The sequence below is a fragment of the Hylobates moloch genome, unplaced genomic scaffold, assembly GCF_009828535.3.
Source record: "Hylobates moloch isolate HMO894 unplaced genomic scaffold, HMol_V3 SCAFFOLD_10, whole genome shotgun sequence".
Classification (NCBI taxonomy): Eukaryota; Metazoa; Chordata; class Mammalia; order Primates; family Hylobatidae; genus Hylobates; species Hylobates moloch.
The window spans coordinates 8,314,541-8,334,475 of NW_026652285.1; the positions used below are offsets into that span (position 1 = coordinate 8,314,541).

Here is a 19,935-nt window from a genome sequence, read left to right on the forward strand (position 1 = left end):
GAATCACTTGAACCTGGGAGACGGGGGTTGCAGTGAGCCGAGATCGTGCCACTGCACTCCAGCCTGGGCAACAGAGTGAGACTCCATCTCAAAAAACTAAGTAAATAAAATAAAATAAAACCTCTTGCTTTTTTTTTCTTTTGGTAGGTATTGATTGGCATGTGCGGCCTCCTTTATCAGGACTTCCTCCTCTTGGTAAAATGTCTCTCAACAAGGACCTGCATTTTAACACTTCCATTGCTAACTTGGTCGTTCTTCGTGGGAAAGATGTGCAAAGTGCAGATGTGGGTAAGAAATTCAGGTGAAAATTAAGATTTACATTTTGCACCTGTACATGCTATATGGTACAAATGGTTTTTAAAAAGTCCCTGTATTCTTGGAGAAAGAAAAGTAATAACTGTGTGTTTTAGTGGCAAAATTTGACCATGGTATCAGTATGTGACTAGAAACCAATATAGAAGTGGTTTAAACAAGATAAAAGTATAATTCTTTTAGCCAGGTGTGGTAGCACATGCATGTAGTCCCAGTTATTTGGGAGGTTGAGGCAGAAGGATAGCTTGAGCCTAGGAGGTCAAGGCTGCAGTGAGCCATCATTATGGCACTGCCCTTTAGCCTGTGCAACAGAGCAAGACCCTGTCTCTATTAAAAAAAAAAAAAAGGAATTGTTTTCTGAACATCTGGCTGCCTCCTTATAGAAATGAGCAGAGAAGGATCTGCCTTCTTTCCTTTTTTTTTTTGAGACGGGGTCTCACTCTGTTGCCCAAGCTGGAGTGCAGTGGTGTGATCTCGGCTCAGTGCAACCTCCGCCTCCCGGGTTCAAGCAGTTCTGCTGCCTCAGCCTCCTGAGTAGCTGAGATTACAAGCGTGTGCCAGCATGCCTGGCTAATTTTTGTATTTTTAGTAGAAATGGGGTTTCTCCATGTTGGCCAGGCTGGTCTCAAACTCCTATCCTCAGGTGATCTGCCCACCTCAGCCTCCCAAAGTGTTGGGATTACAGGCGTGAGCCACGGCGCCCGGCTAGGCTGGCCTCCTTTTCTGAAAGTCCCATATCACACTTGAATTTCTGTCCCATTGACTGGGACCATGTTCTGTGCCACATCTCACTGCAAGTTCAGTAAAAGTTTAGGGGAATTGATACTAAGGAAGAAGGGGTGAACAGGAATTGCTAAGGAGCAGGAATTGCTGGACAACCAGTGGTATCTGTGACAACCATTTTGTTACAAATTTTTCAGGAAGTTGAAAGAGCATTATTCTTTTTGTGTGTGTGTGAGACAGAGACTCACTCTGTCACCCAGGCTAGAGTGCAGTGGTGTAATCTCAGCTCACTGCAACATCTGCCTCCCAGGTTCAAATGATTCTCCTGCCTCAGCCTCCCGAGTAGCTGGGATTATAGGCGTGCGCCACCATGCCCGGTTGATTTTTGTATTTTTAGTAGAGATGGGGTTTGACCATATTGACCAAGCTGGTCTCAAACTCCAGACCTCAAGTGATCAGCCTGCCTTGGCCTCCCGTAGTGCTGGGATTACAGGTGTGAGTCACTGCGCCTGGCTGAAAGGGCATTATTCTTATTAGCTTTGTTTTTCTACGGCAAGTTTCCAGGTTCATTTTATCATGACTTCAGCAAGTATCATGTTTGCTACTTCTTGTTGTGATGCAAAGAAAACCAAGGCCCAGCACAGTGGCATGTATATGTAATCCCAGCACTTTGGCAGGCTAAGTCAGGAGGATCGCTTCAGGCTGGGAGTTCGAAACCAGCCTGGGCAACATGACGAGACCCCATCTCCACAAAGAATTTTAAACTTTAGCCAGGTATAGTGATGCACACCTGTAGTCCCAGTTACTAGGGAGACTGAAGCAGGAGGATCACTTGAACCCAGGAGTTTGAGGCTGCAGTGACCAATGATGGTGATGCCACTGTACTCCAGCCTGGGTGACAGAGTGAGATCCATTATCAAAAAGAAAAAAGAAAACCAAACAACCTAGTCCCTGTAATGCCCCTTAGAGAAAGAACAAATAATAATTAAAAATAGGGCCAGGCACAGTGGCTCTCACCTGTAATCCTAGCACTTTGGCAGAGGTGGGACGATTGCTTGGGCCCAGAAGTTTGAGGCCAGCTTGGGCAACATAGTGAGACCCGCTCTCTACAAAAAATAAAACTATTAGGCATGGTGGTGTGTGCCTGTAGTCCCAGCTACTTGGGAGGCTGAGGTAGGAGGATCACTTAAGGGCAGGAGGTGAAGGCTGCAGTGGGCTGTGATAGTGCCTCTGCACACCAGCCTGGTGACAAACCAAGATCCTGTCTCAAAAAAAAAAAAAAAAAAAAAAAAACAGTATATTACTTTCGAATAAATGATCCATATTCATTGTACAGAAAAAAAAGGGACCAGTGCAGTGGCTCGTGCCTATAATCCTAGCACTTTGGGAGGCTGAGGCAGGTGGATCGCTTGAGGCCAGGAGTTCGAGACCAGCCTGGCCAACATGGTGAAACCCCATCTCTACAAAAAATACAAAAATTAGCCGGGCATGGTGGCTGGCACCTGTAATCCCAGCTACTCAGGAGGCTAAGGTGGGAGGATTGCTTGAGCCCAGGAAGTAGAGGTTGCAGTGAGCCAACATCATGCCACTGCGCCCCAGCCTGGGCGACAGGCTGTCTCAAAAAAAAAAAGTAGTAATAATTCACACCTTTCAGAAAAGTGTTAAGAAGAATGCACACCACCATATACAGCTAATATTTTTTGTTTTTAGTAGAGATGGGGTTTTACTGTGTTGCCCAGGCTGGTCTCGAACTCCTGGGCTCAAGCGATCTACCCTCCTCCGCCTCCTAAATTGCTGGAAGTCACCACGCCAGCCATCACAAGTTTTAAAAGGCAAAATAAAAGATCTCTGATGAAATAGACAAGAAAATATCTGTTTGTTTATTTGTTTTCACAATTACTAATTTATGCTATAAAAAGACGGCTTATCTTGTTTTTACTTTAGAGGGATTTAAAGATCCAGCTCTCTACACTTCCTGGTTGAAGCCTGTTAATGCTTTCAATGTGTGGAAAACCCGGCGGGCCTTTAGCAAATATGAGAAGTCTGCAGTGTTGGTCAGCAATAGCCAGTTCTTAGTAAAACCACTTGATATGATTGTCGGGAAGGCATGGAATATGTTTGCTTCAAAGTAAGTATAAAATAAGTCTACAAACCTTTCTTTTCTTTTTTTTTTTTTCTTTTTGAGACAGAGTCTCACTCTGTTGCCCAGGCTGGAGTGCAGTGGCACGATCTCGGCTCACTGCAACCTCCGCCTCCCAGGTTTAAGTGATTCTCCTACTGCAGCCTCCCAAGTAGCTGGGATTACAGGCGCCCACCACCACGCCCAGCTAATTTTTGTATTTTTAATAGAGGCGGGGTTTCACCATGTTGCTCAGGCTGGTCTCGAACTTCTGACCTCGGGATCTGCCCACCTTAGCCTCCCAAAGTGCTGGGATTACAGGCATGAGCCACCATGCACTGCAACCTTTGTAACCTATAAGCAGATACTGTAGCGTTAAAGCATGAGGTCTGATCTGCAGGAAACATAGTTACTACTTTGTAGGTGTGAAGGTACGAAGCCTTGGGCACGTAACTTCAGGCTTCATTGCCTCATCTGTGTAAGTGGGTCCTAACTGAGTACATGTCTGGTGAAGATTAGATAAGATAACCTTGTAAAACAGCTAGTACAGTGCCTGGCTAGTAAATGCTCAGTAATTGTTTGACATTATTAAAGTAGAGTTTTATTATGAAGCAGGGACAGTAAGATAGTTTTCAAAAATAAGATCCAGCCAGGCATGGTGGCTCACACCTGCAATCCCAGCACTTTGGGAGGCTGAGGCGAGCAGATCAGCTGAGGTCAGGATTTCAAGACCAGCCTGGCCAACAGGGTGAAACCCCATCTCTATTAAAAATACAAAAATTAGGGCCGGGCGCGGTGGCTCACGCTTGTAATCCCAGCACTTTGGGAGGCCGAGGCGGGCGGATCACGAGGTCAGGAGATCGAGACCACAGTGAAACCCCGTCTCTACTAAAAATACAAAAAATTAGCCGGGCGTGGTGGCGGGTGCCTGTAGTCCCAGCTACTCGGAGAGGCTGAGGCAGGAGAATGGCGTGAACCCGGGAGGCGGAGCTTGCAGTGAGCCGAGATTGCGCCACTGCACTCCAGCCTGGGCGATAGAGTGAGACTCCATCTCAAAAAAAAAAAAAATACAAAAATTAGCTTGGCATGGTGGTAGGTGCCTGTAAGCCCAGTTACTTGGGAGGCTGAGGCAGGAGAATCGCTTGAACCCAGGAGGTAGAGGTTGCAGAGAGCCGAGACTATGCCATTGCACTCCAGCCTGGGCGACAAGAGCGAGACTCTGACTCAAAAAAAAATTGAATTAAATTTAAAAACATAAGATCCTTGGGAGAGGCCGGGCGCGGTGGCTCACGCTTGTAATCCCAGCACTTTGGGAGGCTGAGGCGGGCGGATCACGAGGTCAGGAGATCGAGACCACAGTGAAACCCCGTCTCTACTAAAAATACAAAAAATTAGCCGGGCGTGGTGGCGGGCGCCTGTAGTCCCAGCTACTCGGAGAGGCTGAGGCAGGAGAATGGCGGGAACCTGGGAGGCGGAGCTTGCAGTGAGCCGAGATTGCGCCACTGCACTCCAGCCTAGGGGACAGAGCGAGACTCCGTCTCAAAAAAAAAAAAAAGATCCTTGGGAGAGTGGAAGATCCTTATGTTCCTCAATAAGATATATGATTAAATTCAACTCAGTTTGATACTAAGAAATGTCTACTTCATACTAACATGTTTTCGCAGATTTCTTGATCTCTACCACAGATCTACCAAAGCAAAATTCTTCAAATGACTGGACAAGGCTTCTAACTATCTTTTTCTTTTTTTTGAGATGGAGTTTCGCTATTGTTGCCCAGGCTGGAGTGCAATGGCACAATCTCCGCTCACTGCATCCTCTGCCTCCTGGGTTCAAGCAATTCTCCTGCCTCAGCCTCCCAAGTAGCTGGGATTACAGGCATGCACCACTACACCCAGCTGATTTTGTATTTTTAGTAGAGACAGGTTTTCTCCATGTTGGTCGGGCTGGTCTCGAACTCCTGACCTCAGGTGATCCACCCACCTTGGCCTCCCAAGGTGCTGGGATTACCAGCGTGAGCCTTATAACTTTCATTAGCTCGGATACCCCAGGGCCCAGCCATGCTGCATGTGACCATTCCATAAAACCCCACTCAGGCTGGGCGCAGTGGCTCACACCTGTAATTCCAGCACTTTCGGAGGCCAAGGTGGGCGAATCACAAGATCAGGAGTTTGAGACCAGCCTGGCCGTCATGGTGAAACCCCGTCTCTACTAAAAATACAAAAAGTAGCTGGACATGGTGGCGGGCACCTGTAATCCCAGCTACTCGGGAGGCTGAGGCAGGAGAATCGCCTGAACCTGGGAGGTGGAGGTTGTGGTGAGCCAAGATGGTGCCACTGCACTCCAGCCCAGGCAACAGTGCAAGACTCTGTCTCAAAAAAAAAAAAAAAACCCACTTCACAGGGCCATGAACTCTGTCCTCTTCTGGTGTCTTTCCATTCCTACTCTCATTGAATGGTAGCAGCCATTATTATGTCAATTTAATTCATGTCTGCCCTTGATACTCTTTTTGCACATGATTTTTGTGCCTCAGAACATTTGCGGGGAGCAGCCAGGCGCAGTGGCTAACACTTGTAACCCCAGCACTTGGGAAGGCCAAGGCAGGTGGATCACTTGAGGCCAGGAATTCGAGATCAGCCTGGCCAACATGGTGAAACCCCACCTCTACTAAAAATACAAAAATTAGCCGGGCGTGGTGGCATGCGCCTGCAGTCCCAGGTACTCGGGAGGCTGAGGCAGGAGAATCGCTTGAACCCGGGAGGTGGAGGTTGCAGTGAGCCGAGATCACGCCACTGCACTCCAGCCTTGGGTGACAGAGCGAGACGCCATCTCAAAAAAAAAAAATCACTGATCTTTGGAGTAAACAAAGCAAATGTTAAGACTTCTGAACAATTATGTGATCTTCAAATGTTCATGAGCTAGAAAGGTCTGTTTATTGTTTAAGAGTTACTCATTTGCCAGACATTTTTTATTTTGTAATTTCTGCTTTTTTTTTTTCTACCAGAGCCTACATTCATCAGTACACAAAATTTGGAATTGAAGAAGAGGACTTTTTAGACAGTTTCACGTCCTTAGAGCAGGTTGTTGCCAGTTACTGTAACCTCTGATCTTGAACAATGGGAAAAGTACCTTAAGGCATTTTTGGACTAAAATATTTTCAATACTATTTTCTCTGTAAAGTTTTCAAAGTTCTCCATCCTGGCTAACACGGTGAAACCCTGTCTCTACTAAATTACAAAAAATTAGCCAGACGTGGTGACGGGCGCCTGTAGTCCCAGCTACTTGGGAGGCTGAGGCAGGAGAATGGCGTGAACCCAAGAGGCGGAGCTTGCAGTGAGCCGAGATCGCACCACTGCACTCCAGCCTGAGCGACAGAGCAAGACTCCCATCTCAAAAAAAAAAAAAAAAAAAACAGTTTTGGAAGTTCCATTCTGTTACAGTAACCACGTAGAATGTTGAGTCTATTCTGCATACTATACCCACAGAAAAGGAAGAAAACTTTTTAAATGGAGAATCGCATGTTTTCAGTGAAAACATTCACTTGGTATTTCATTTGTAAGAAAAAAAAATGGTGCTTTTATAAAGAACTTTGGGGAAACACTTTGCTGAAATGTTGGGACTCTGGAACTAGCCAAGAAAAGAGAATATTCTCTTTGTCTACATGTTCCTAAATCTTTACTACAAAACAACTGCAAAAACAACTCACAAAGCATGAACCAAACTTTCACAGCATAACTTCAAGCTAAGGAATTGTAATTCTGTACTTAATATATTCATGTTTGAAATGAATGCTTTGAACCACAGGAGGGAGATGTTGTCAAATGCTACAGTGTGAACATGTATTTGGAATGTTCTGTAACAGGGTAAGTTTCCACTCTAAGCAGCTATTTAAAAATAAATATGAGGATTTTGTTAATAAATGCTTATGCTTAAGTACAAAAGTAAATAGGTAAATGTGTACTTAGTGTGCTTTTCTTAAACTTTTTGGGCATGAGAAAATTGGGTCAGATTTTGTTTTGGATCTGGGAATGCCAGAGCAGATATTGATTTTATTCAATTATTGCTTTAAAATTACTTATAATGGGCTGGGCATGGTGGCTCACACCTGTAATCCCAACATTTTGGGAGGGCAAAGTGGGAGGATCACTTGAGGCCAGGAGTTTGAGACCAGCCTGAGAAATACAGTAAGACCCCCATCTCTACAAAAAAAACCATTTTAACTAGCTGGGTGTGGTGGTATACACTTGTGGTCCAAGCTACTTTGGAGGTTTGGGTGGGAGGATCACTTGAGCCTGGGAGGTCGAGGCTGCAGTGAACTGATATCGTGCCTCTGCATTCCAGCCCCGGTGACAGAGTAAGACTGTCTCAAAAAAAAAAAAAAAGGAAATTACTTATAGGTATTCAGCTGGTACAGATGATGGTTATATGCTTTTCAGTAAAAGGGGTAAGAATTTTCACCTAAATTTTTCACTAAGTTGAGAAAATTATCACCAAGGAAATATAGTTACTTGATGAAATTGACACACAAGATACAGGTTTCACCCAAGACAAAACATGCTTGGAAATTGACAACTGAGTTTGAAGGGAATGTTGTATTTCCATAAAACACATCACATGCAATATATTAACAAAATGTAAAATGATAAATAGGAACATTTGCCCTTTCTGCCAAATCTACCAATAGTGACTTTTATATGGAAAAATGACAGTTCACAGCTTCACTGGTTCTTCTTTTTCTTTCCATATGGAAATGATTACCTTTTTGCTGTTTTTCTTATCAACTGTTGCTATGATTTAAAATACTGAACCATATCTTATTTCTAAGGAATGTAAAAAGTGGTCGGTTCTGCTGCTAAAAGGCACACCCCACTGCTGCATTTTGTTAACTCAAGTATACTTGAAAAGTAATTAGATCATAATTTTTACGAAACAAGTTAAAGTAATTGTTTAAGCATTGAAGAGATCCACAGACTGAAACAATTTCCCGGACTAAACCAGCATTCATGAAGATCTGTAACTGAGCATCTCACCAGGGGTTAATCTGATTCTGAGGAACCTTGCTAGAAGTTAACTTGAAAGAAAGTCATAAGTTGAAATCATTTGACATTTGAGAAAATTCATGAGGTACCAATAGGGGCAAGTATATTTCTAATTTGGCAACTCGTGGAATCATTAGCAGGTGAATATTAGAAGGAAATCCCAACTAGACAGAGCTCTGGGTCCACTTACTTATGCTATTTGACCCTTTTTTGTGATCCACAACTGCATTATTTGATATGTATGGTTACCTATTACATATATATGTGTGTGTGTGTGTGTGTGTATTTTTTTTTTGTTTTTGAGACAGCGTCTCGCTCCGTCACCCAGGCTGGAGTGCAGTAACATGATCTCAGCTCACTGCAGCCTCAACCTCCCAGGCTCAAGCAATCCTCCCACCTTAGCCTCACTAATAACTGGGACTATAGGTGTGCACCACCATGCCCAGCTAATTTTTGTATTTTTGGTAGAGACGAGGTTTCCTCATGTTGCCTAGGCTGGTTTCAAACTCCTGGGCTCAGGCTATCTACCTGCCTCGGCCTCCCAAAGTGCTGAGATTACAGGCGTGAGCCACCATACCTGGACAATACCTAAATACTTTAAAGCTTGGGTTAAAACATTTACATGGAAAGTAATTTTTTTCTTGTCTACTCGGAATAACAAAATTTTTGCTCTTAAAGTTGTGATTTTAAGTTAAAAATTAACACGAAGATGCTGATGTCAAAACTTCCAAATGGGGTGGCATTGGAAATGTACTTTGATTTGTGTGGAGATAATGGCCAGTCAGCCAGGACAACATTGGCTCCCTTAGCTCCTGGGCATACAGATCCAGAAAACTTGGAAAGTGTAATTTCTTAGATTACGGGATAACTGGCACGTTACGTTGTCAAACATTATCCTGCAGAACCAGAATGCACCCCTATGGACAATGAGCACAGTGTGAATGCAAACTGTTTCTTATTGTCAAGCTCTTTCTCTCTTATCTTCCCCAATCTGTGCTTTTCTCAAGAGCTTAAGCTGTAGAACCTGTTTTTTCCCATGCATTCCCCACTTCCAGCCCTGGGATCTCCCCGAAAACTCCCCTCCCCCATCCACCCTTACTATTCAATCTACAACATCTTTCAACGTCTTTCTCCTATATTTTACCCATCACTTAGAACTCACTAAGTATGCCAACAATTCACTATTATCAGCCAATTCATCCATTCAACCAGTATCTATTCAGTGCTAGGCATTGAGGAAGATGTTAAGGATACAGGGATCAATGCTACCTTGTCTGAATGAAGAAGCTTTTTGGGATGTTTAGTGCTACAATTCTAGCTTCCTAATTATTGCTTGTTATCTTGCCTCTGTGCATATTCACCTTTTTTCCAGGAAAGAATGTGGTCCAAGAAAGAACAATGAACTCAGAGCTCTGGTCTGGGCTAGACTTAAGTGTTGAAATGTCTCTTCACTGGCTCTGCAGGCTCTATAGACTCTACTTTGCAGTATACATACTAGTGATTCTTCTCCTGACCACCATGTGTATCACACTTGAATTCCTGTCCAAAATTTTCTTTTAAAACATACTGCATATGTCCCTAACCCACTATCTTCTCTCATGAGCCCAAAGTTTGGCAGATACCCCTTTCTTGTTCTGCCACCTACCCACCAAATATGACTTTAACCACTAGCTTGTCATTTTGGGCCAACGATCATTTATTTTATTTTATTTTGTTTTGTTTTTGAGATAGGGTCTCACTCTCTTGCCCAAGCTGGAGTGCAGTGGTGGAATCATGGCTCACTGCAGCCTCAACCTCCCAAGCTCAAGTGATCCTCCTGCCTCAACCTGCTGAGTAGCTGGGGCTACAGTGGTACACCACTACACTTGGCTAATTTTTTTTATTTTTGGTAGAGAAAAGGTCTGACTATGTTGCCCAGGCTGGTCTCAAGCTCTGAGGCTCAAGTAATCCTCCTACCTCAGCCTCCCAGTGGCCCTCCCTCCTTGGATTACAGGTGTGAGCCACTGCACGTGGCCAACCAACAGTCATTTATGTTAAGAGATATTTCCTCAACTGTATCAATCATATTGTTTCCTATGGGTTTGAGGAATGTAAGCTAAAAAAACTGGCTTTAGCCAGGCACAGTGGCTCATGCCTGTAATCCCAGCACTTTGGAAGGCTGAGGCAAGTGGATCACCAGAGGTTGGGAGTTCAAGACCAGCCTGGCCAACATGGTGAAACCCCATCTCTACTAAAAATACAAAAAATTAGCTGAGCGTGGCGATGCACATCTGTAATCCCAGCTACTTGGGAGGCTGAGGCAGGACAATCGCTTGAATCCGGGAGGCCAAGGTTGCAGTGAGCTGAGATTGTGCCACTACATTATAGCCTGGGCGACAGAGCAAGACTCCATGTCAAGAAAAAAAAAAAAAGCAAAAAACTGGCTTTATATGTTTAAATAACTTCCTACTCCTACACCCTGAAATGTCTCAGATGATGCAATGTCAATCTTATTAATAGATGGAAAACCATTTCCGCAAGCAGGAATGCTTGCACAAGGAGTTAAGATAAACAACGTAAATATTTCAAGTTTCTGGGAAACATAATGTCAGGTCAGTGTATGGCATTCCAGCTGTGGAAAAGGGGAAAAGATACAAAGTCCTAATCATTTAGACTCTAGGGAGCCAGTGAAACAGGAAGAGATGAAAAGAAAGGTCAGGGGAACTGATCATGCCCCCAAAGAACTGCTAAAAAAGAAACTTGATGGGTTTTGAATTATAAACTTTACCTAATATAAACCAAAAATAAAATTCTAAGCCTTTGAACATCTGAATGGATCCCTCCTATCAGCAAGGGCATTCCAAAGCTAACCTGAAAAACTAGTTCAGGCCATGATGGAAAGGGGGTAGGGTCAGACAGACTTATACCCTGTTCCCTTTTGGAATTCCTGATAGAACAGACTGTTTTTTTGTTTTTTTTTTTTTTTTGAGACAGAGTCTTGCTCTGTCTCCCAGGCTGGAGTGCAGTGGCACAATCTCAGCTCACTGCAAGCTCCACCTCCTGGGTTCACGCCATTCTCCTGCCTCAGCCTCCGGAATAGCTGGGACTACAGGTGCCCGCCACCACGCCCGGCAAAATTTTTTTTGTATTTTTAGTAGAGACGGGGTTTCACCATGTTAGCCAGGATGGTCTCGATCTCCTGACCTTGTGATCCACCCGCCTCGGCCTCCCAAAGTGCTGGGATTACAGGCGTGAGCCACCACATCCAGCCAGAACAGACTCTTTTACGTCTGGTAACAAACATTTACACTCATTGTTCTCTCCCGCCAAAGCCTGCTACCTGGAGGCTTCATCTGCATAAAACCTTGGTCTCCACAACCCCTTATCTCAACCCAGACATTCCAAAGTTTTTAGACAATAACGTAACTCTTTCAGCCAATTAAATTTTTTTTTTTCTTTTGACACAGAGTCTTGCTCTGTCACCTAGGCTGGTATGCAGTGGTGTCATCTTGGGTCATTGCAACCTCTGCCTCCCAGGTTCAAGCGATTCTCCTGCCTCAGCCTCCCAAGTAGCTGGGGTTACAGGCCTATGCCAAAACACCCAGCTAATTTTTGTATTTTTGTAGTAGAAATGGGGTTTAGTAGAGACGGGGCCTCCCAAAGTGCTGGGATTACAGGCGTGAGCCACCGTGCCTGGCCTTGATTATTATTATTTTTGAGACAGAGTCTCACTTTGTTGCCCAGGCTGGAGTGCAGTGGCACAATCATGGCTCACTGCAGCCTTGACCTCCTCTGGCTCCAGCCATCCTCCCACCTCTGTCTCCTGAGTAGCTGGACCACAGCTGTGTGCCACAACGCCCTGCTAATGTTTGTATTTTTTTGCATAGACAGGGTTTTCTTCATTTTTACCAGGCTGGTCTCAAACTCCTGAGCTCAAGCAATCCACCTGCCTCAGCCTCCCAAAGTGCTGGGGTAACAGACATGAGCCACCGCGCCTGACCTCACTTTTTCTTTCCTTTTTCTTTTTTTTTTTTTTGAGACAGAGTCTCAGTCTGTCACCCAGACTAGAATGCAGTGGCACAATCTTGGTTCACTGCAACCTCCACCTCCTGAGCTCAAGCAATCCTCCCACCTCAGCCTCCTGAGTAGCTGGGACTACAAGCAGGCGCCACCATGCTTGGCTAATTTTTAAATATTTTGTAGAGACGAGGTTTCATTATATTGTCCGGGCTGGTCTCAAACTCCTGGGCTCAAGTGATCTTCCCACCTCAGCCTCCTAAAGTGCTGGGATGACAGGCGTGAGCCACTGTGTCCAGCCCTTTTTTATACTTTTTGAAACATAGCAAGTAAATTGTTTGTTGTTATTGTCGTTTTTGAGACAGGGTTTTGCTCTTGTTGTCCAGACTGGAGTGCAATGGTGCGATCTAGGCTCACTGCAACCTCTGCCTCCTGGGTTCAAAAGATTCTCCCGCCTCAGCCTCCTAAGTAGCTGGGATTACAGGCATGCGCCACCACGCCCAGCTAATTTTGTATTTTTAGTAGAGACGGGGTTTCTCCATGTTGGTCAGGCTGGTCTCAAACTCCCAACCTCAGGTGATCCACCCGCCTCGGCCTCCCAAAGCACTGGGATTATAGGCGTGAGCCACCGTGCCTGGCAGTACATTGTTTTAAAATTAGGTATATGGGTTGCAGTGTATTTCTATGAGACAGGCTGTTCTAAATATTTCAGGAGCAAACTGCTGGGAATTGTAGAAACTGGAGTTGAACAGAATTTGTCCTTACTAGGTGAGAGGTCATGGGAACATGATGCTAAGAAACATGACATAAGGCAAAAGACGGGAGTTTCCTTTTTGATGAAAAAAGGCCTTTGCTTAAGCTCGACTCATGCGATGAGTATGAAAGAGGCAGGATGTGAGCTTAATTCAACAAACATCGACTGAACACCTGCAAGGAAGGACACTGTGCTAGGGCAGGGTAATCATGAGTTAGACCTGGCCTCTGGCCACTAGGAGGCCACCACTTGGCATATTCTTTGCTGAAGAGCATATGCCTGACTCATGGTAAAGACTCCATGTTTACTGAACAGATTAACCATCAATGTCTAAAAACTCTGGAAGAAATGTAAAGCTGCAACCCTACAGGCACACAGTGAATGAAGCCCGTTAAAGCCCCCATTATGAGACAATTTGAAGAGTGGAAGAATGTCTGGTAAATCAGAAGGTGGTAATAAGTAGTAGTAAGGGCCGGGCGCGGTGGCTCAAGCCTGTAATCCCAGTACTTTGAGGGGTTGAGGTGGGCAGGTCACTTGCGGCAAGGAGTTTGAAACCAGCCTGGCCAACATGGTGAAACCCGTCTCTACTAAAAATACAAAAATTAGCCGGGTATGGTGGCGCATGCGCCTGTAATCCCAGCATTTTGGGAGGCTGAGGTGGGCAGGTAACTTGAGGTCAGGAGTTCGAGACCAGCCCGGCCAATATAGTGAAACCCTGTCTCTACTAAAAATACAAAAATTAGCCAAGTGTAATGCACCTGTAATCCCAGTTACTCTGGAGGTGGAGGCATGAGAATTGCTTGAGCCTGGGGTGGCAGAGGTTGCAGTGAGCCAAGGGCGTGCCAGTGAACTCCAGCCTGGGCAACAGAGTGAGACTCTGTCTTAAAAAAAAAAAAAATTGTTCTGTAAATTGTCACATAGATGGGGTGTAGGAACTCCTGGACACTCCAAGTTCATCCAGGTGGCACAGGAAGAAGGGAGAAATTAAAGATGAACTTTGGGGACTTAACGTCTCAACATGTTCTTCTAATGAACACTGCCTACTTCAGGGAAGACTAATAAATATACCACAAAAAATAAATGAAGCAGTCTAAAAAGAAGTATATAAAGTAGGAAAACATTTGTGTATGAAAGAAGTTTTTACGGCTGGGCGCGGTGGCTCACGCTTGTAATCCCAGCACTTTGGGAGGCCGAGGCGGGCGGATCACGAGGTCAGGAGATCGAGACCACAAAAAATTAGCCGGGCGTGGTGGCGGGCGCCTGTAGTCCCAGCTACTCGGAGAGGCTGAGGCAGGAGAATGGCGTGAACCCCGGAGGCGGAGCTTGCAGTGAGCCGAGATTGCGCCACTGCACTCCAGCCTGGGTGACAGAGCGAGACTCCGTCTCAAAAAAAAAAAAAAAAAAAGAAGTTTTTACTTCTTCTTACAGAGATCAGGGAGTCTTTTATGCTCAGATGAATTCTTTATAATTGAAGGAGAAAATGCAGAACATCTGAAAACTTCTTTGATCTCGTACATTTTTCTAAAAGCAGTGCCCTCCCTTTTCCTTCTGAGATTGTGCAAGGTACTTTCTTTTTTTTTTTTTTTTTTGAGACGGAGTCTTTCTCTGTCCCCCAGGCTGGAGTGCGGTGGCGCAATCTCGGCTCACCGCAACCTCCACCTCCTGGATTCACGCCATTCTCCTGCCTCAGCCTCCCGAGTAGCTGGGACCACAGGCGCCCACCAACACGCCCGGCTAATTTTTTTGTATTTTTTAGTAGAGACGGGGTTTCACCGTGTTAGCCAGGATGGTCTCGATCTCCTGACCTCGTGATCCACCCGCCTCGGCCTCCCAAAGTGCTGGGATTACAGGCTTGAGCCACCGCGCCCGGCCAAGTGCTTTCATACACACTTTCTACCAGGAAGGCATCTCATTATGTCTGATTCCATCAGAAAGCCGGGAACAGTGACACCCCAGTCCTCCCAGGCTTTGAGAACTACGCACCCACGTGGGAGGGGAACATACAAGCAGATCTCTCCCTCTGAACTCTGGTACTCCTGGAGAGTGGTGTCATTGTGGTTATATGTTGTTTATTCTGAGCTCCTAGCCAGCCAACTTCAATAAGCAATAACTCATTTACTGAAACATGTAAACAGGCTCAGCACCAAAGCAGCCAAATGGAAAGCCGCCTCAACCACATGCTCCAGAAGGTGTAACAAAGTCGTGATTCTGCCTTTTGGCTTGGCAAAGGCAGTTGGGAAGATGCCCTCACGCTGACTTGGGAACACTCTTGACCTCTGGGTTCTAGGATGCAGCCACTGCTGTCTAGGCTAGCACTGCTGGAATCTTGGACTCCGGTAGAAACATACAGGAAATCACATTGCCAAACTTTTCTCCTTATAAAGACAGATGATCTCTCCAGGAACTACCATCCTCTCAGTTCTCAAAGGGAGGGGCCATTGGTTAAGCCAGTGGGATACTGGGGAGAGGAATTTTTAAAGTTTACTGTGGCCCTGAGGTCCAGTCACAGTGCCATCTCTTTAACAACACCACCACATAACAAGGCTTAAGGACGTGTTACCCTGGAGAATTCTCTTTTTTTTTTGAGACGGAGTCTTGCTCTGTCGCCCAGGCTGGAGTGCAGTGGCGCGATCTCGGCTCACTGCAAGCTCCGCCTCCCGGGTTCACGCCATTCTCCTGCCTCAGCCTCTCCGAGTAGCTGGGACTACAGGCGCCCGCCACCACGCCCGGCTAATTTTTTGTATTTTTAATAGAGACGGGGTTTCACCGTGGTCTCGATCTCCTGACCTCGTGATCCGCCCGCCTCGGCCTCCCAAAGTGCTGGGATTACAGGCGTGAGCCACCACGCCCGGCCTACCCTGGAGAATTCTCTGAAGAAGTCCAGCTTATTCACTGACAGACGTTACAGTGTGGTGTAAAGAACGGCGCATTCACTAGGAGTTTCGGAGTTAGGAAGCCTGAGATACAGAATATTACAGGCTCCACCATCCTATTGGTCATTATCACCCCTCCACATATTCAAAACAGAATAGTCTGTCTTCCTCAGACTTGCCTTCTTTATATTTCTGGCTTGGTGATGGGCATTGCTGTCTTTTCAGGGGTTCTTTGGGTCCTTCCTTGCCATTTTCTTTCTTTTTTTTTTTAGATGGAGTCTCTCTCTGTTGCCCAGGCTGGAGTGCAGTGGCGCAATCTCGGCTCACTGCAACCTCTGCCTCCCAGGGTTCAAATGATCCTCCCATCTCAACCCCCCAAGTAGCTGGACCTACAGTAGAGTTTCAACCTGCCCAGCTAATTTTTTGTTTTTTCTTTTTTTTGAGACAGTTTCGCTCTTGTTGCCCAGGCTAGGGTGCAATGGCACAATCTCGGCTCACCACAACCTCCGCCTCCCGGGTTCAAGCAATTCTCCTGCCTCAGCCTCCCAAGTAGCTGAAATTACAGGCATGTGCCACCACGCCCAGCTAATTTTGTATTTTTAGTGGAGACGGGGTTTCTCCATGTTGGTCAGGCTGGTCTCGAACTCCTGACTTCAGGTGATCTGCACGTCTCGGCCTCCCAATGTGCTGGGATTACAGGCGTGAGCCACTGCACCCAGCCCAATTTTTCGTATTTTTTGTAGAGTCAGGGTTTTACCATGTTAGCCAGGCTGGTCTTGAACTCCTGAGTTCAGGTGATCCACCAGCCTCTGCCTCCCAAAATGCTAGGATTACAGGCATGAGCTAACTCCCCGGTCACCCATTGTTTTTCTAATGCTTTTTCTCTCTCTCTGTCTCTCTTTCTCTCTCATTTTTTTCTTTTTCTTTTTTTTTTTTTGGAGACAGAGTCTCCCTCTGTCACCCAGGCTAGAGTGCAGTGGCTCTATCTCAGCTCACTGCAACCTCTGCCTCCCAGGTTCAAGTGATTCTCCTGCCTCAGCTTTTTGAGTAGCTGGGACTACAGGCACCCGCCACCGCGCCCGGCTAAGTTTTTGTGTTTTTAGTAGAGATGGGGTTTCACCATATTAGCCAGGATGGTCCTGATCTCCTGACCTTATGATCTGCCTGCCTCGGCCTCCCAAAGTGCTGGGATTACAGGCATGAGCCACCGTGCCCAGCCCCGGTATGCAGCTTTTTAAAAGAAATCTTAGTAGCTATCTTTTTAAGGAATAGAATGGGAGGCAGGTTTGCCCTAAGTAGTTCCCAGCTTGACTTTTCTTTGGCTTAGTGATTTTGGGGTCCCAAGATTTATTTTCTTTCACCAGGCTTATGTTCTAGTGTGGCAAGCACTAGCAAGAAAATAAACTAGCTGTGAATTAGGTTGGTACTTTAAGGAAACTAAACAGAGAGCTAAGGCAGAGCTACAGAGGACTTGAGTGGAAAACCTGATCCTGTCTTTCTCCCTACCCTACACACAGCCCCCTATTTGTTCTTTCGTGGTGTCTGAGTTTTTTTCTGGTTAGAATACCTTTCGTTTCACTCTCCCTACCTTGTCAATTCAAATACTACTCCCCTCAGGAAACTTTTGTTTTGTTTTGTCACCTGGTCAACCAGGCTGGAGCGCAGTGGTGCAATCTTGGCTCACTGCAACCTCTGCCTCCTGGGTTCAAGCAATCCTCATGCCTCAGCCTCCCGAGTAGCTGGAATTACAGACACTCACCACTATGCCCAGCTAACTTGTATTTTTAATAGAGACAGGTTTTTGTCATGTTGGGCCAGGCTGGTCTTGAACTCCTGGCGACAGGTGATCCTCCCACCTCATCCTCTTAAAGTGCTGGGATTATAGGCGTGAGCCACGGTGCCCAGCCCTGTATTCACTTTTTAAATCCCCACTGGTGTAAGGTGCTGTGAAGAAGAGACAAAGTTGTCGATACAGATCTCCTCCCTCCAGGAGCCTGCAGTCTTCTGAGGGATTTTATACGTATATGCAGATAACTATAATACAGAGTGAGGTGAGGGCCCTAAGAAAGGAAGTGTGAAGAGATCATTGCTGATGAGGAAAGATCAGAAAAGGGTTTCCTAGCTGAGTGCAGTGGCTCACACCTGCGGCTGAGGCAGGTGGATTGATTGAGCTCAGGAGTTTAAAATCAGCGTGGCCAACGTGGTGAAACCCTGTCTCTACTAAAAAAAAAACTACAGAAATTAGCTGGATGTGGTGGTGCAGCTCTGTAGTCCCAGCTACTGGCAGGGAGTGGGGCGGCTGTGGCGGGAGGATTGCTTGAGCCTGGGAGGTGGAGGTTGCAGTCAGCTGTGGCTGTGATCGCACCACTGTACTTCAGCTTGGGCAACAGAGTGAAACCCTGTCTCAAAATAAAACCCAAACTCAAGACATTAAAATACTTTGAAAAATAAAAAAAGGACTGTAGAAATAGAAATTACTTTTATCCAAGTGTGGTGGTGAGTGCCTATAGTCCCAGCTACTCGGGAGGCTGAGGCGGGAGGATGACTTGAGCCCAGGAGTTGGAGTCCCGCCTGGGTAACATGGGAGACTCCGTCTCCTTAAAACAAACAAAAAACCTTGCTTTTAAATCATAATTACAGCAAACACCACTCTGGGAATCTGCCCACATGGATGGCTAAGAATGGAGCTGGTTTTTCCAACCCTGCGATACAGGGAAGAGTAAAGGCTGCTCATCTATTTAAATAGCAAAATTTGAGGTTGTGGCCTTGATTTTCTGTTATCTTCCTTTCTCCATCAACTACCTGTGATCAGGGCCGGGCGCGGTGGCTCACATCTGTAATCCCAGCACTTTGGAAGGCCGAGGCGGGCGGATCACGGGGTCAGGCGATTGAGATCATCCCGGCTAACACGGTGAAACCCCGTCTCTATTAAAAATACAAAAGATTAGCCGGGCGAGGTGGTGGCAGGCGCCTGTAGTCCCAGCTACTCGGGAGGCTGAGGCAGGAGAATGGCGTGAACCCGGGAGGCGGAGCCTGCAGTGAGCGGAGATCGCGCCACTGCACTCCAGCCTGGGCGACAGCGAGACTCCGTCTCAAAAACAAAACAAAACGAAACAAAAAAAACTACCTGTGATCACAAGATGAAACAAGTATGCTGAAGCTTGGACTTTTGCACTGATTTCTACAGAACAGAGTGGTTCAGAGCCAGAACGCCTCTGCTGCCCGCTCTACTTCCTTGTTTCCCTTGACAAATTACTGAACCACCCTGCCTTAATTTCCTCATAGGGTTGTTAAGTACAACACATGTGAAACAGGCCTGAAAATAATGCCTGGTACAAAGCAAACAATCATTATCAAAAGTTGTAGTAATCCACTGTGCTTCCTGGTACAGGGCACGCCAGAGTTCCTGGGAGCTAATCTTGATTGCTGGTGCTCCCTGTGGTTGTTGTGTACAAAGAAATTACCATGGAGGGAACATGGAGGTGGGAAAGGGCTGGTGCAATGGGCAGAATGAAGAGGTGTCTGAAGAACCAACAACGTGAGGCTAGGCAGGAACATCTGGCAGCTCTCAGAGAGGTTTAGCAGTCCTTACTCAAGTGCAAGTGACTACCAGGTGCACTAAAAAGTGAAAGGCAGAGAAAGGCCTCCTTGCCTTAGTCTTGGCCTTCATCTTTTTAACTAATGAAAAGAAGCTGGGTGCTCACTTTGGCAGCACATACACCAAAATTGGAACAATATACAGAAGATTAGCATGGCCCCTGCACAAGAATGACACTCAAAGTTGTGTTCTGTATTTAAAAAAAAAAAAAAAGGCTGGGCTTGGTGGTTCATGCTTGTAATCCCAGCACTTTGGGAGGCCGAGGCGGGTGGATCACCTGAGGTTGGGAGTTCGAGACCAGCCTGGCCAACACGATGAAACCCCATCTCTACTGAAAAAAATACAAAAAATTAGCCGAGTGTTGTGGCATGCACCTGTAATCCCAGCTACTTGAGAGGCTGAGGCAGGGGAATCGCTTTGAACCTGTAAGGCGGAGGCTGCAGTGAGCCGAGATTGCGCCATTGCACTCCAGCCTCGGCAACAAGAGTGAAACTCCGTCTCAAAAGAAAAAAAAAAAGTTGGGA

General features: G+C 46.0%; 1 protein-coding gene and 1 non-coding gene across 7 annotated transcripts in view; both read left to right on the forward strand.

The window, feature by feature from the left end:
* The window catches only part of TUBD1 (tubulin delta 1), a 32,898-nt gene extending 25,819 nt beyond the window's left edge, over positions 1–7,079 (forward strand). For 4 of the 6 annotated variants that reach the window (XM_032162895.2, XM_032162896.2, XM_032162897.2 and 1 more), the window contains 3 exons: positions 148–288; positions 2,980–3,163; positions 6,156–7,079. In XM_032162895.2, coding sequence (XP_032018786.1) covers positions 148–288; positions 2,980–3,163; positions 6,156–6,258 — 428 coding nt within the window. In that variant the 3' untranslated portion in view covers positions 6,259–7,079. The remainder of the gene's footprint in view (positions 1–147; positions 289–2,979; positions 3,164–6,155) is intronic. The other 2 variants (XM_032162902.2, XM_058445164.1) reach the window with 1 other exon arrangement.
* Positions 7,080–19,509: 12,430 nt separating this feature from the next.
* On the forward strand, positions 19,510–19,611 carry LOC116475971 (U6 spliceosomal RNA). Its single transcript, XR_004250060.1, has one exon. It is a non-coding gene; the product is annotated as a U6 spliceosomal RNA (small nuclear RNA).
* The last annotated feature ends 324 nt before the right edge of the window (positions 19,612–19,935 follow it).